We start from the raw sequence: 16,882 nt of genomic DNA, 5'->3' as shown, positions 1-16,882 counted from the left end.
AGAGAGAGAGAGAGAGAGAGAGAGAGAGAGAGAGAGAGAGAGAGAGAGAAAGAGAGAGAGAAGAGAGAGAGAGAACTAGAGAGAGGAGAGAGAGAGAGAGAGAGAGAGAGAGAGAGAGAGAGAGAGAGAGAGAGAGAGAGAGAGATAGAGATCCCCTCTCAGGACAGGAATGATTCCTGTTGACATTATTGAAGGGCGATAGCTTTCTTCTGTTTCTTTCTATTCTATTACTTTTCTTTTGTAAATATACAGTATACTGCCTAATACACATTTTCTCTCTATAGTTCGTCATGTTCCTTGATTCTCCCATACAGGATAATGCCACGGGCACTATTTGATGTGTGGAGACATTTCACTGCAGCTAATGTAGAAGGAAAAGCTGTGTACATTTGCAAATACTGTGCCGAATCAAAAGAATGCAACAAAGATGCAGAATCATCTGGCCAAGTGCATAAATTTCCCCTCAGCGTTCACAGCAAGCAACCTCTGACAAAAGTCCCTCTACATCTATTCGAGGTGTAAATGAAGAATCAGACACCTTATCGATAGCAACAGCTCATGGTCCTCCTGGAATCAGAAGTTTTTTGACTCAATGGAGGAACGTAGTCAGAGAAATGCTGATGAAGGTCTTGCTCGAGCTGTGTATGCAACTGGTTCACCTCTGATGCCCACAGGCAATGTGTATTGGAAGAGATTTCTGAATGTTCTTTACCCAGCATACACCCCTCCAACCAGACATGCTTTATCTACTCATTTGCTGGCTGCAGAGTTCAACAGAGTTCAAGTGAAGGTCAAGCAAATCATACAGAAGGCAGACTGTATTGAAATCATCTCTGATGTGTGGTCGAATGTCTCTCCAAGAAATGGCCATATCACAGTCTGCCGATATGGACAAGAGGATCCTCCTAGATGATGTATTTTGGGAGAGAGTGGGAAGCAGCCTGAAACTCCTGAAACCTATAGCAGTAGCCATTGCACATATTGAGGGATAATACCATCCTGTCTGATGTTCAGACTCTGCTTGCAGATGTAAGAGAAGAAATCCCTGCCCACTTCACTGTTGCTCCAAGCAGAGGAAAATGCAGTTCGGAAATGCATCAAAAGCGTGAAGACTTCTGCCTGATGCCCATATATGGACCCCAAGTATAAATATAAATATATCCAATGCAAAAAACGTCTACATTTAAATGGCTAATATTTCCATTAATTCCCATATATTCCCGTTAATTCCCATATATTCCCACGGAAAGTTTCCACCAACTGACGCAAAGACCATGCAAACCCTTTAATTACACTGAAACATGAAGATTATCCCACTCAATACTGAAACACATAGGGTAGGAGGGGGGCATGCTGTGTGTGGTGTGTGTGTGTATGTATGTGTGTGTATGTATGTGTGTGTATGTGTGTGTGTGTGTGCGCTTGCGTTTGTGCGTTACATAGAATGGTCAGATAGTGATGACCACAGAGCATAGATTTGAATGGGATTCTCTTTCTAGGAATCTAGTTAATTGTACTTCTATGATGGCAACTCTCTCCACCTCTCGTTCACTCTGTCTGTCGTTAGGCCCCAGGGGATGACCAATGCTGTTTGGCAGAACAAACTGACCTGTCCTGGAAAACTGTCCTGGAGGCTGGGCCTCACGTGTTGTTTGTTAGCATGAGCTTCCATCTGTCGCTGAAGGAGAGCACCACGGTGTGAAAACGTCTGAACGATCCGTCTCTCTGTCTCTTTCCATCTAAACCCGCCCCCACCCCTCCCACCCCTCCCACCCCCCGGGGGGAAAAAATCTCGCACTTATTCTTTCTCTTTCTCCCTCTACCCCTTTCCTTCTCTTGTTTTCTCCCTCTCGTCCCTCTCTTTCTTTCTCTTGCTCTCTCTCTCTCTATTATTCTCTCTCTTTCCCTCTTTACATTATTTTGGGGGCATACAGAGAGAGCGTAAAGGACAACCTTGGATGTAGTGGTTTGAGTGTCTTTTTCTAGTAGGCTGATATGCCTCTGAACAATACAGTCTTCCGTCCCCAGTGGAGGAAACGTTTCCCTGCATCAGCCTACTGATGGCTGATCCCTGGCCATTGGAGTGTAGATAGACCCTGGTTGTGGTTATCGCTGACATACAGTCAGTCAGTCAGTCCTGTCAGGCTTTGTTGACTTCCTGTTGCATTCAGGAAATGAATTAGAGAGCGAAGGACCACAGATCTACTACAGATAACAGGCACCAGCGAGAGCCGATCTTTTCAATTTGAAGCCCCATTGTTAGGTGAAAGACACGGAGACAGACACAGAGACCGACACCAAGGGACCATCTGAAGTTATTCTAGTGTTAAAAAATGGGCTGTTGCTGTGAAAAGAAAAATCTACCATCACAACCCTCCATCTTCCTATCCCAAACATAGCATGACGTGAGGGGGAGTGATCGATGGTAGCAGTTTACGTTCAAATGGCAAAACAAGCCCTTCATCATCAGTTCTGTAGACGTCAGAGGCTGATGGGGACCGCTCAGGGTTTGGCAAGAGGAGAAGGAGATGAATGTGGCCACCAAGGAAATAAATGAGGCTTTCTGACGGAGAGAGGGAGGGCTGTGTCTGTGTGATGGGGAGAGACAGCGGTCAAAAGGAACGGTGTGTGTGTTTGTGTGCTGCAGGGCAGCCATATAAGGAGACCATCTTAAACGACAGGTAATAGTTGTTCTGAGTTATATTCATAGTGTCCATCAGAGGAGCCTGCTGAAGGGAGGTACGGCTCAGAATAATGGCTGGAATGGCAACAAAACACATGGAAACCACGTGTTTGATGAGTTCGATGACCATAACATGTATTCCATTCCAGCCATTACCATGAGCTGTCCTCCCCAATTAAGGTGCCACCAACCTCCTGTGGTTTGAATAGAGCGTGCTCTCGTACCTGTCCTGCTATCTGGAGGGGTAGCGGGCCCCAATAACGTTCTACTGTAACACACTCACGCACACACGGCTGACTTTCCTTTCTGCTGCATATAATTGCGAAACTTGATCCACCACAGATACTGTGTTCAGACTTTCTTGGAGAGACGTGGAAGTTCAATAGAAGGGGTTTCTTTGACGGACCAGTTTAAACTCAACTCGACGGGGGACTCTTCAGGATTATCTAGTGTGACAACGACGTGCTTCTAGTAGTGAAGACCAGTAGGTTTTCCATGGAATACACAGCTCTTTTGGTGTTCTAACTTGTATTCACTAGGTACAGACCACACGTTCAACATAGAGCTATGCACGTTTGAGATAGCTTAATGCAGGAAAGGTTGCAAGGCATGACTAGAGAATGATGTCATGCTGAAATGAGCTTGAGCTTGGAGTGAGTTTTGATGATAGGTGGTTGAGGAATGGAAACGTCTTTGTAGGCGGGATTTGAGAGGAAGACACTGGATGATTGAAGGGAGCGTGACTGTTCAGGATGATTGAAGGGAGAGTGACTGTTCAGGATGATTGAAGGGAGAGTGACTGTTCAGGATGCTTGAAGGGAGCGTGACTGTTCAGGATGCTTGAAGGGAGAGTGACTGTTCAGGATGATTGAAGGGAGCGTGACTGTTCAGGATGATTGAAGGGAGCGTGACTGTTCAGGATGATTGAAGGGAGCGTGACTGTTCAGGATGATTGAAGGGAGCGTGACTGTTCAGGATGCTTGAAGGGAGTGTGACTGTTCAGGATGATTGAAGGGAGTGTGACTGTTCAGGATGATTGAAGGGAGCGTGACTGTTCAGGATGCTTGAAGGAGCTTGATGGTCCGGGATGGTTGGAGGAGCTTGATGGTTCGGGATGGTTGGAGGAGCTTGATGGTTCGGGATGGTTGGAGGAGCTTGATGGTCCGGGATGGTTGGAGGAGCTTGATGGTCCGGGATGGTTGGAGGAGCTTGATGGTCCGGGATGGTTGGAGGAGCTTGATGGTTCGGGATGGTTGGAGGAGCTTGATGGTCCGGGATGGTTGGAGGAGCTTGATGGTCCGGGATGGTTGGAGGAGCTTGATGGTTCGGGATGGTTGGAGGAGCTTGATGGTTCGGGATGGTTGGAGGAGCTTGATGGTTCAGATGGTTGGAGGAGCTTGATGGTTCGGGATGGTTGGAGGAGCTTGATGGTTCGGGATGGTTGGAGGAGCTTGATGGTTCGTGATGGTTTGAGGAGCTTGATGGTTCGGGATGGTTGGAGGAGCTTGATGGTTCAGATGGTTGGAGGAGCTTGATGGTTCGGGATGGTTGGAGGAGCTTGATGGTTCGGGATGGTTGGAGGAGCTTGATGGTTCAGATGGTTGGTGGAGCTTGATGGTTCAGATGGTTGGTGGAGCTGGATGGTTCAGATGGTTGGTGGATCTTGATGGTTCAGGATGGTTGGAGGAGCTTGAGGGTTCTTATGGTTGGTGGACCTTAATGGTTCGGGAGGACAGTTGCTTGGTCGTCACAGGATAGGGAAGGGGAGATGAAGACTGAGTTTTGGGGTGGGAGTACTGGTGGTCTCTGCTTCTCGGTGCAGAGTTCATCCCCAAAAAGGAAGGTTCAGGAATCCCCAAGACGAATGTGAACAAAACAGCATGAACATGTCAGAGGGTTTGGGGGTTGGAATGATCATAGTTCTAATGGCCTGAGAGTCCAGGGACCAGGGGACAGATGATGTGGATGGGAAACTTCTGAGTTGAGATGGGAACTGAGGTGACGCGGAAGGAGGTAATGAAGTCCTCCTACTGCATTTGGTGGTGAAGATGGGGCAATCTTGAGCTTGGATGTTGTAGTTTGAAGAATTACTTAGGAAGAATGGTTCTTGTATAGCATTGTTCACATGTGGAAAAGGAAGTCTATAGTGGTTGTATGATAGCTTCTAGTCATGATCTTGAAGTCGCAGGCAGCCATAACTTGATGTGTAGAGGGTCTTATGGTTGATTGCGGACAGGATCAGATTGACGTTGAAGTGAAGTTGTAGTCAGATTGAAGTTAAGAAGCAATTCTGTTGACACTGAAAGCTAGCATAAGAAAGGAAAACTCCCTAGAAGGAAGAAACCTTGAGGAACTAGACTCGATGGGGAAGATGTAGGATAGCTTGCATAGGCAAGGAATCCTATATGATCTGCCGGTGGAGTGCAGGCAAGCCTGGAGATGGTCAGGATAGGGAAGGGGGATGCTGCACGTTGCGCTTGGGGTGGGGAGGGATGGGATTGTGATCTGTGGCATGAGGGCAAGATGGCTGCAACCTCCGGGCCTGCACGGGAGCAGCGCTGGAAGATGCAGTAGGAATGGGCATCGCTGGGCCAGCAGGGGGAGCTGTTGAGGCTGTGTCAGATGCTGGGTCGTCATCTTTGTTCGGGTGCGTAAGAGAAAGGGGGGAGATAGTGGAGAGGGAAGAGTACCTGTGTTTAGGTAAAAAGAGAGAGCGGGGAGAGGGAGAGAGTGTGGCCTGCTGGCAGGGGGAGCCGTCCTGCTGGAACCTGCTGGGCCGTCAGGGGGAGCTGTAGCCGCAGGGACGTGAAAGCGGAAGGCTTCGTTGATTGCAGGTCGTAGTCTGTGGAAGCTGTGTGAGAATTCAGGTCTGGAGCTGGTTTGGACCTAGTTTATGGTGGTGGAATACGGCAGTGGAGGCCGCAGGGGATGTCATCATGGTGGACCTTGGGAGCATGGTATTATCAGTTGGTGGGCAACATGGGTGGAGGTGGATGTGGGTGAGCCCCAGGGAGGAGTGGCAGCCTTAGGCGACCAACCCGGAGAGCCTGAGAAGTACAAAGATACTGTGGACACTTGCCCCTCAAACATCTCATTCCAATGTCATGGGCATTAATATGGAGTTGGTCCCCTCTTTGCTGATATAACAGCCTCCACTCTTCTGGAAAGGCTTTTCACTAGATGTTGGAACATTGCTGCAGGGACTTGCTTCCATTCAGCCACAAGAGCATTAGTGAGGTCGGCACTGATGTTGGGCGATTAGGCCTGGCTCGCTGTCGACGTTCCAATTTATACCAAAGGTGTTCGATGGGGTTGCGGTCAGGGCTCTGTACAGGCCAGTTCTTCCACGACGATCTCGACAAACCATTTCTGTATGGACCTCGCTTTATGCATAGGGGTGTTGTCATGCTGAAACAGGAAAGTGCCTTCCCCAAACTATTGCCACAATGTTTGAAGCACAGCATCGTCTAGAATGTGATGGTATGCTGTAGTGTTAAGAATCCCCTTCACTGGAACTAAGGGGCCTAGCCCGAACTATGAAAAACAGACCCAGACCATTATTGGGAGCATGGTATTATCAGGAGGCGGGCAACATGGGGGGAGGTGGATGTGGTTGTAGCCCCAGGGAGGAGTGGCAGCTTTAGGCGACCAACCGGAGTACTGTAGTTTAGTGGAAGAAAAGTGAGAAGGGAGCAAGATAAGAGAGAAATGAATCATGGCAGGATCTCCATGCCATTACATAGCGATAGGCATTCCTAGATTGTGTGAGTCTAAATAGTATGGTGGCCAATAAAAGGTTATCATTAGCATGATGCAACATCTGTGTTTACACAGGCAGCCCAATTCTGATTATTATCCCACACATCGTTTTTTTGACCAATCAGATCAGGTCTTTTCCCGCTAATTTGGCAGAAATCAGAAGTGGGCTGCCTGCCTATGTGTGACCTGCCCATATGTGGACTATGGCATGGTGGAGAGGAAACATTGGGTAGGCAGGTAGCCTGCCTATGTGTGACCTGCCCATATGTGGACTACCTGACATGATGACTCCTTGCTGTCCCCAGTCTACCTGGCCATGCTGCTGCTCCAGTTTCAACTTCCACCTGACTGTGCTGCTGCTCTAGTTTCAACTGTTCTGCCTTATTATTATTCGACCATGCTGGTCATTTATGAACATTGAACATCTTGACCATGTTCTGTTATAATCTCCACCCGGCACAGCCAGAAGAGGACTGGCCACCCCACATAGCCTGGTTCCTCTCTAGGTTTCTTCCTAGGTATTGGCCTTTCTAGGGAGTTTTTCCTAGCCACCGTGCTTCTCCACCTGCATTGCTTGCTGTTTGGGGTTTTAGGCTGGGTTTCTGTACAGCACTTTGAGATATCAGCTGATGTACGAAGGGCTATATAAATAAATTTGATTTGATTTGATTTGATTTATGGCATGGTGGAGAGGAAACATTGGGTAGGCAGGTAGCTTGCTGGTCCGTGATACGAGAGGAACGAGGTAAACTAAATCAGGGCTCTCCAACCCAGTTCCCGGAGAGCTACCATCCTGTAAGTTTTCACACCAACCCTAATCTAGCACACCTGATTCGAAGAATTAGCTGGTTGGTAAACTGAATCAGGTTAGTTCCATGGATTGAAAACCTGCAGGAGGGTAGCGCTTCAGGAACAGGGTTGGAGAGCCCAGCTCTGAAGCATGAAACACCAAGAACCAACTGATTTCAACAGCGAAGTAAAGAGGCGAACGGCGTAGTAGAGGTTTGTGAGACACAACGGGATCAGGTGTTTTGACAGAAAACATTACAATAACAGGGACTGGATTGGGTGAGTAGATACACAGCCAATGATTGGCGAAGGGGGGAAGAGAAAAGGGTTTGATAAGCAGGAGGGGAGGTGTTGTAAATGGTTTGATTGTTGAAAGGGTAAGAGACGTAGGTGTGGTCTTTCCTCCAGGTCTTTAGTTGCGTTACACATGACAACACGTTCAAGTTCAGTACATAGCTGTGCGTCTATTAAACATGTTGTTGCTTGGGGTACTTGCAGAGTAAGTATCCCATATATTTCCTCCAGTAGGCTCTGTGTCGTGTGGTTTTCTCAGTGTCTTTCCAGGCCGCCGTGTGTGTGTGTGACGCGGAGCATGGATAATGGCGTTCACAGTTCCGTAAACCAATTGGACTTGACGCGTATGGGAATAGATTCTGTGTCTCTCTCAGTGTTTCTTCATGTTTCCAACTCAGACATGGCTTCAGCTACGTCTCAGTATCTCAGGGGGACAAGGAGAGGGATCGGACTTCAGATGGGGCTGTGATAGGGAAGGTGCGTGCATGCGTGTGCTTTGTGCACACGTCTGTGTGTGTGTGTGTGTGTGTGTGTGTGTGTTACAAACGAGGCCAACTGAAACACAATGCCAACACTAGGCTCGTTCATGGAAGCCATGATATAAAAATTACTGTTCTTATCATGTCACTTACAGTACACAAATATTAAGTGAAGAGACTCTACGGAATGCATTCGTGAGGTTCCACTGGAACAAAATGACACAACAGCCAACTTGAGCTGTAAAAAATCCCACTCCAAGGGAGAGGGATAGCAAAAGATAAGAGGGTCACCCCAAGTACAAGTTCTCTAACAAAGGGAGAATCTATAATTCTTGGAAAAATAAGTTTCTAAATCGATGAGAGGTCCTCTATGATTACACAAAAAGATAATCATCGCATAATTTCCCTCCAGACAGACTCATTATCTTGCTCAATTACAACCAATCACACCGAAATGAGAAATGACCTTTGTGTGTGCGCATGCAACTGTAACATTTGATTTAAATGTCTCATTACCTGACACACAGTTTATGCTGTTTTCAACTCTCTAGAGACAGCAGGAGTGGTAGAGATACTCTTAATGATCGGCTATGAAAAGCCAACTGACTTTACTCCTGAGGTGCTGACTTGCTGCACCCTCGACAACTACTGTAATTATTATTATTCGACCATGCTGGTCATTTATGAACATTTGAACATCTTGGCCATGTTCTGTTATAATCTCCACCCGGCACAGCCAGAAGAGGACTGGCCACCCCTCATAGCCTGGTTCCTCCCTAGGTTTCTTCCTAGGTTTTGGCCTTTCTAGGGAGTTTTTCCTAGCCACCGTGCTTCTACACCTGCATTGCTTTCTGTTTGGGGTTTTAGGCTGGGTTTCTGTACAGCACTTTGAGATATCAGCTGATGTACGAAGGGCTATATAAATACATTTGATTTGATTTGATGTGACACAAGTTAATTCTACAATGACATGAACATTCTCAAGTACATTTCTGATTGACATTTCTGACAAATTCATGGTTACATTACAAACAGCTATGAACCAACCGGCAGATGAATGACAGAATCAATCAATCAACTAACCAAGCCGAGGGAAGGAGGGAAATGATTGTTTGGGTGCCGGTCCGTTTTGGTCTAGCCATATCTTTTATGTTAATCTTCTCTGGTAAGAAGTGTTGTTGAGAAACAGTCAGTTTCAGTGTGACAACATGTTAACATCGGTTTGAAATAATCTGGTTGTTGACGCGTCGGAGGCACAGAAGGATCCTTTCTCTAGCAAGAGTATGGCAATGTATGCTTGCGACTTTAGTCTAGTGCACTTCTGCTGTTGACATTCTTGATGCGAAAAACAACAATATATTAAGTATAAGGATTTTAGTAGCCCTGAAACCATAATGTCAATCCATGTTCAGCATGAGGGGTGTGGTTGGTTTCTAATTCTACTTCGATCCACAGGCCAATCTGAAATGTCTCCTTATTCCCTATGCAATGCACTTCTTTTAGCCAGAACCATTACAAGACCGGTCATGTTCAGCATGAGGGGTGTGGTCGGTTTCTAATTCTACTTCGATCCACAGGCCAATCTGAAATGTCTCCTTATTCCCTATGCAATGCACTTCTTTTAGCCAGAACCATTACAAGACCGGTCACTATGAGGGTAAATAATAGTGCATATGTAAGCAATAAGAAGCCATTTAGGACTCGACCGTTAGTTGGCTTCTTCTTCTGCTGCTCCTGGAAGAAGTCGTTGCAGGCTACGGTCAGGGTCGCCACCAGAACCACATACTCATTGAAGTCCACCTCCTTGTCTTTGTTGGATTCATTCATGATCTTCTCCAGTAGCATGGGGTCTTTCTGAGACTGGAAATGAAAAGAAAGAACAATTAATCAATCTATCAAAGATCTATCCACCAATCAGTATTTTCAAACCCTGATTAAGTCAATTTGATCATTTAAGGGATGGAGCTGGGAGAATGGAACCGCGCTCAAATTCATAGGCACAGCTTTTATGCGAGGATTGAAAGTCAATGAGATCAACATCGTTTTGGGTCTATAAAATCTTTACAAAGATATAGGCATATCTCATAAATGAAACAACCATTGAACAGCTGCAAATCTTCCAGACTGTAACTCCGGTGTTCTGTTCCTCTGGGCTTATTCCAGTTGACGTCAGGACACGCACATGTCTCTGACTTACTCTACTCATCCACACAGCACTACCAGGAAATGGACCGTACTGAATCCTGATAGGTCTGATGTCGCCTATTGACCGGTCTGGATTCAGCTGCCTGGCCAATAAATAAGTTCCCTCGGGACAACAGACTGCAATTAGGCCCTGTGTCAATCTCCCAGCCTGAGATCTGAGATGGAGATCTGAGGAGAGACGCCTCAGGCTCTGAGTCATTGGATTCATGGTGCTGAAGCCCCATCCAGGATATTAGACCACCTAAGGCACTGACTGGGCACAGCACAGCACCTCACCACACAGCCAATGTCCACTGGAAGCTAGTGTGTCAGTGGCAATAATCAATGACACATGAGCTGAGACCTATCAGAGGTGTGTATGTGTGTGTGTGTGTGTGTGTGTGTGCGTGTGTGTGCCCGTGTGTGTGAGATGGTGACCGTTGGATGGCTTCTTTCAGTCAAGCCAAGCCAGTCTGGGATACAGAGCCCTGTGGTGACTTCAGGCTGTGGTGATACGGAGCTAATGGTAGTATGTAACACACAAACACACACACACACACACACACAAACACACAGCTCAGGGGGCCAGATCCTGATTTGATAGTTTGACTGGATATGTGCAAATCTTCATTGACATTGACTTGAAAAGTTACTATTTGGCCCAAGGTAACAACGTTGTATCTAATTCAACAGTAAGCAGTATCTATCGCCTCAGCATACAGTGTGATTGATCAATGACAGAATTACTCAGTGATAGATTATGAATTTTAAATGTTTTAATCACTAATTAGCTCATTGTTGACCCTAGGAAATGAAGCTACAGTATGAGTCTGCATCCCACATGGCCACATATACACTACATAGTGCATTACTTTTGACAAGTAGTTTATAGGGACTAGGATTACTTTTGACAAGTAGTTTATAGGGACTAGGATTACTTTTGACAAGTAGTTTATAGGGACTAGGATTACTTTTGACAAGTAGTTTATAGGGAACAGGATTACTTTTGACAAGTAGTTTATAGGGACTAGGATTACTTTTGACAAGTAGTTTATAGGGACTAGGATTACTTTTGACAAGTAGTTTATAGGGAACAGGATTACTTTTGACAAGTAGTTTATAGGGACTAGGATTACTTTTGACAAGTAGTTTATAGGGACTAGGATTACTTTTGTGACGCGTCCTAAATGTGTGCAAGACTGGTACCAGGACACCGTCTCTATACCTGTCAGAGGTACGTCAGTGGATGGATATTAGTGACATCAGAAGGGAGTAGTCTAAGTCTAGATTTGGAGGTGATGTGGGCCACTGCTGATGATGCGTAGACACCTGAGGCTTCCTTCCATCAGAGTGAGGGTGGAGAAAACCCGAGGGAATAGAGGGGGAGAGGAAAAGAGATTTGTCTCTTCAACCCGTCTCACACAGAGGGCAGTGGAGAGAAACAAAATAATGGAGTTATACTCAATTTAACCAAAACTTCACAGCAAGGAAACTAATCCAGCATAATGTAGAAGGAGAATATCAAATAATTGCCCTTTGCATTAGTGTTTCTTTCTTGCTTTCCTTTTTGGACAAGTGGATAACTCTACCATTCTCTTAATCAACCGGGTTCTCGTTGCATTCTGTAGATGTAAGACTAGGGTCTTAATACAGTTTTCTACAACAGGAAAAGATTCCTGCAGCAACAGAAAATGTGACTTATTATGTGGATTGTAATTCATGGATACATTTTGTAGGGGTTGATACATTTTCCATGAGGGCAACTCAAGTCTGACATTTTAAAGTGGAAATGACTAACTTTAGAAACCTTTTTAAACCTTGAATACACTACAAGTTTGCATTTCCTGCAATGCATGAAAATTCTCGGTGACAAAAGAGTGATCAAATTGTAGCCACTGAGGTATATTGAAGAACAGAAAAGCGAAATTGCCACTCTTCACATCTTTGAGAATCATGTCAATTGTGTGTTGTGTGGGCCTAGGTCTATAATTAGAACAAAATTAACATAACAGACAACATGAATTTGTACAACAGCGAGTTGAGCGAGTGTGTTTTTTTTAAAACACTGGACATTTGCAAATTCAATACGCACTTAGTTGTCCTGTTCATCTTTCAAGTCTCAATGGGTAATCAAGTAGGATTAAGAAGCCCCCGGAACATATCCATGAGTCCGCATAATCCTCACTGTTGATCACCATGAAATCAACGGAAGAAAAGAAAACAAGTTGAAAAGGTCACGCTCCACTAAACCAAAGCATTTCCAATAATGAACATGTTGTCGCCGTGACGACAGCCAGACGTGATGTGCTGATACGATTTCATCTAAACACGTGGGTTCCACTACTCCAACTGTCACAAGGATGTCTCTAATGCAAGACAAGGTATTACTTGAGGTTCAGCGCACAGCTAATGTGCTACAGCTATTCAAAAACATGTCACCGTTCGAGGAGGAGAGGGCAATACCTTGTGACACGTTTTACTACGCGGTGCCAAGTAAACACAGCTTAACAAGAATATAACTTATATACTCGTTTTTCTTTTTCCTATTCACGTTTTACAGTTTCACAAAAACAATAGCGAAATAGTGTCTTAAGAGGTCAAACATTTTTTCCCAGGCCCGTTCATGTCAGGCCCTCCGAAATATACCGATTGTGGGCCTTTCAACTGTTGCACCTGGCCAAGTGAAGAGAACATCAAAATACTGTAAAACTATATTGAAAATGATAAATGATGGATTTTAGACATCTTCTTCACCGTGTGGAAGACGGGGAGTTCACTGTTCAATAGTTGTTTCAGCTCTCCCTTGTTGAGCTTGTGTTTGTCTCCGTCGTTCCCGGAGTAGTTGTCCAAAGCTGTTCTACTGTAAGCAGCACCTTCAAGTCGGCTTGGCATGATGTTGATAAGTAGTATTTTAAAGTATTTTTACTTAAGTACTTTACACCACTGTAAATACTCTATATTTGATGGTGTATATAGATAGTATAGACAGTATATGAATAGAAAAGGTGTGTACAGCATTAGTTACATAGGATGAGCCTTGACTAGACTACAGTATTTACACTGAGTGTACAAAACATTAGGAACACCTTCATAATATTGAGTCGCAACCCCTTTTGCCTTCAGAACAGCCTCAATTCTTCGGGGCATGGGACTCTACAAGGTGTCCAAATCGTTCCACAGGGATACTGGCCCGTGTTGACTCCAATGCTTTCCCCAGTTGTGTCCAGTTGGTTGGATGTCCTTTCGGTGGCGGACCATTCTGGATACACACTGGAAAACTGTTGAGGGTGAAAAACCCTGCAGCGGTGGAGATCTTGACACAATCAAACCGGTGAGCCAGGCACCTACTACTATCATACCAACCTGTTTTCATTTCAAAGGCACTTAAATATCTTGCCTGGCCCATTCACCCTCTGAATGGCACACATACTGTATATAATCCATGTCTGAATTGTCTCAAGGCTTTAACATCCTTCTTTAACCTGTCTCCTCAACTTCATCTACACTGATTGAAGTTAATTCAACAAATGACATTAATAAGGGATCATAGCTTTCACCTGGAGTCCCCTGGCCAGTCTATGTCATGGAAAGAGTTTTGTACACTCAGCGTACATATGAAGTGGGTAAGACAGTATGTCAACATTATTAAAGTGACCAGTGTTCAATGACTATGTACATAGGGCAGCAGCCTCTAAGGTTCAGGGTAGAGTACCGGCTAGTAACAATGGAGGCAGGGTACTGGGTGGAGGCTGGCTGGTGGTGACTATTTAACAGTCTCTCTGTCCCAGCTTTGATGGACCTGTACTGTCTCCACCTTCTAGAAGGTAGCGGGGTGAACAGGCCAAGAGTCCTTGATGGTCTTCTTGGCCTCCCTGTGACACCGGCTGCTGTAGATGCCCAGTGTGCTCCCGGTGATGCGCTGGGCTGCCTGCACCACCCTCTGGAGAGGCCTGCAGATGAGGACGGGGGAAATTACCGTACCAGGAGGTGATACAGCCCAACAGGATGCACTCTGTAGAAGTTTGTGAGGGTCTTTTGTTATTTATTTTATCTAACTAGGTAAGTCAGTTAAGAACAAATTCTTATTTGAACAAAATCTTAGGGGCCAAGCCAAATTTCTTCAGCCTCCTGCGATTCCGATTTGGAATTCCACTTAAAAAGAAAATCCTAGTTGGATCTCTTTTTTTTCCCTGATTACCCGGTTGTCTTAAACGCACTGAAGATGGAAGTCTGAGATTTCCGAGTTCCGAGTTTCCAGTTGTTTGGAACACGGCATTTGTCTCAGGGGAAGGAGGGAGGCTAAGAGCGCAGGGACACCATCTTCCAACAGATGGCGAAAAGTCCCACTGGATTTGCCTCAAATTCATGATGTTCCTGTGACCAGAGTAGGTGAAATATTCCTCGGTTTTCAAATAGACACGATGAGCTGCTAATAATGATAAAAACACAGGGCTATCGACACACTAGGCTACTCATTAATTGCAGCTGCAGCGCGAGTGGAAGTAGGGAGAAGCACATGTTTTGTAATAGTGTTGAATAAAAGCAGTGACGACAGTGCTGAATAAAACATGAACTCACTCACGAAAACAGCAGCTCTTTGCTGTATTCTTTGACAATCTCTGGTCAAGTTTTTAAAAGTTATGAAATCTCACATAGGTTAATATCAAACTTTGCTGTGGCAGGGGTTGTGGAAGCTGTAGGCACGGTTATTTGAGCTATCCGATTGGCCAGCGTAGTAGGCCGCAGATCTCCCGAAGAGGTTCAAAACGGAATGCTTTGCCTACCCTGAGCGTAGGGCTTCTGATTCAAGTGCACCTACCGCCAACAGCAAGGGCTAAGCACACACCCTTGTGGGGCCCCCATGTTGAGGATCAGCGTAGCGGAGGTGTTGTTGCCTACCTTCACCACCTGGGGTCGACCCGTCAGGAAGTCCAGGACCCAGTTGCACAGGGCGGGGTTCAGACCCAGGGCTCCGAGCTAAGGATGAGCTTGGAGGTGAAGGCTGAGCTGAAGTCGATGAGTAGCATTCTTACATAGGTATTCCTCTTGTCCAGATGGGATAGGGCAGTGTGCAGTGCGATGGCGATTGCGTCATCCATTCGCACTTTCAGTGTTGTGCAAATGCTTCCATATATCTACGGATTTTGGTTTGGAGAAGTTCTAATTGTCACAGTGGGAACAACATCCTCTATGCACTTCCTGATGTACTCAGCCACCTAGACAGTGTATACATCAATACTCTAAGATGTCTTAAAGGATGTATGTAAACCTAACCGAATTACTCTCGTATTGGATCGAAACGAATGAGTCACCGCCACAATTTAAATGACGATATTCTGTTAATTGGAGAATTAGATTACATGGCATACGGTTTTGTTGTTGTTCGATTTTTGTCCCTAAGATGTCTTTCGAACAGCTAACGGCAAGGCAACAGTATACAGAAACATCACTTCACATTGAATTTGATTTTCCAACAATATGCTCCGCACCTCAACTTGTTATAATATTAGATAGAAAAACTAAGATAAATGAACTTCAGACGCAGTTTCAGGTGTTCATGAAAAACTATGCATTAGGGAGATTTTCCGTTGCGGCCCTCAGAAGGGAGTTTTTGTCCACAAAACGAAAAGTTTTAGAATCAACATTCCAATAAAGTAAGTGTAACACTTCAGAAACTACCATCTCTGTTCCAGAGCAGAACCGCCTGTCTTCCAATGATACTTGACTGCCCTCTAGAGGTCTCAGGGAGCGTGTGCAGTCAACATGTGTGTCATGATGCTTTAATGTTCCATGATGATCGCAAAACACTGGATCAGAATTCATTGCCTTATTTGGTTCATTTAGATAATATAATAATATAAAGCCTCCTTTGAGTTAGAGAGTGGTTTACTTGAGCTCCACCATAGAAACCATCTCTGCGGTCCGCTCCACTTGCCTCTTTTCACTTCTAACCATCAGACCTTATTCTACCCAGCATGATGCAAGACGAACCAACACAAAAACACAAGTGTAATTCAACATGAATAATGTGGAGCCTTTGAACTCAAAAGTCACTTTTGACAGCTTTCTATGATTTATTACTGTTGACCTCCAACAACAAGTCCATAAGAGAAAGAGAGGAGAGAGAGAGAGGAAGAGAGGAGAGGGAGAGAGGAAGAGAGGAGAGAAGGAGAGGGGAGGAGAGGGAGAGGAAGAGGAGAGGGAGAGGAAGAGGAGAGGGGGAGAGAAAGAAAGAAAAAAGAAAAAGAGGAAAACATATATTTTTTAAAAGTTGTTTTTCATTAATAATCAACTGATTTAACCAAAATGATCAAATTTGACAGTTCACCAGTTTCTGCATTAATACATGAGCACCAAAGTTTGGCTTTGACCACAGTGTATTGTTTCTCCTCAATGCGAGTAAAGAAAACACACTTGACATTGTCTTTGTCACTTCTGATCAGCGGGAGGCAGCTCTCTCAGATCTGGGTCAGAAATGTGGGAGGGGGAGGGGGAGGGGGGGAGGAGGAGGTGGCGCCTCGATCTACATAAGAGGCTAAGATCGACCGCCAACCTAATTTGGCACTACGGCACCAGATTATTTGCCTTTTGCAGAAAAACAAACATTACATTACAGCTGGAAGTATCTTTGCCATTCTTGTGGAGTCTGTTGCAACCAACCCAGATAATAAATGAATCCTCTGAGACTATTAGA

The 16,882-nt window shown here is 45.2% G+C and overlaps 1 protein-coding gene across 1 annotated transcript in view; it reads left to right on the top strand.

Moving 5' to 3' along the window:
* Positions 1-16,736: 16,736 nt before the first annotated feature.
* LOC109873626 (cholesterol 25-hydroxylase-like protein 2) overlaps positions 16,737-16,882 on the top strand; it is a 1,182-nt gene continuing 1,036 nt past the window's right edge. The window contains exon 1 of the mRNA XM_020465261.2: positions 16,737-16,882. This exon is cut by the window's right edge and continues 1,036 nt beyond it. Within this exon, the coding sequence (XP_020320850.1) occupies positions 16,860-16,882 (23 nt within the window). The 5' untranslated portion in view covers positions 16,737-16,859.

Source organism: Oncorhynchus kisutch, linkage group LG29 (genome assembly GCF_002021735.2).
Source record: "Oncorhynchus kisutch isolate 150728-3 linkage group LG29, Okis_V2, whole genome shotgun sequence".
In the NCBI taxonomy this organism is placed as follows: Eukaryota; Metazoa; Chordata; class Actinopteri; order Salmoniformes; family Salmonidae; genus Oncorhynchus; species Oncorhynchus kisutch.
Note: the sequence above shows the minus strand (reverse complement) of the source record. Positions and strands in the feature narration are given on the sequence as shown.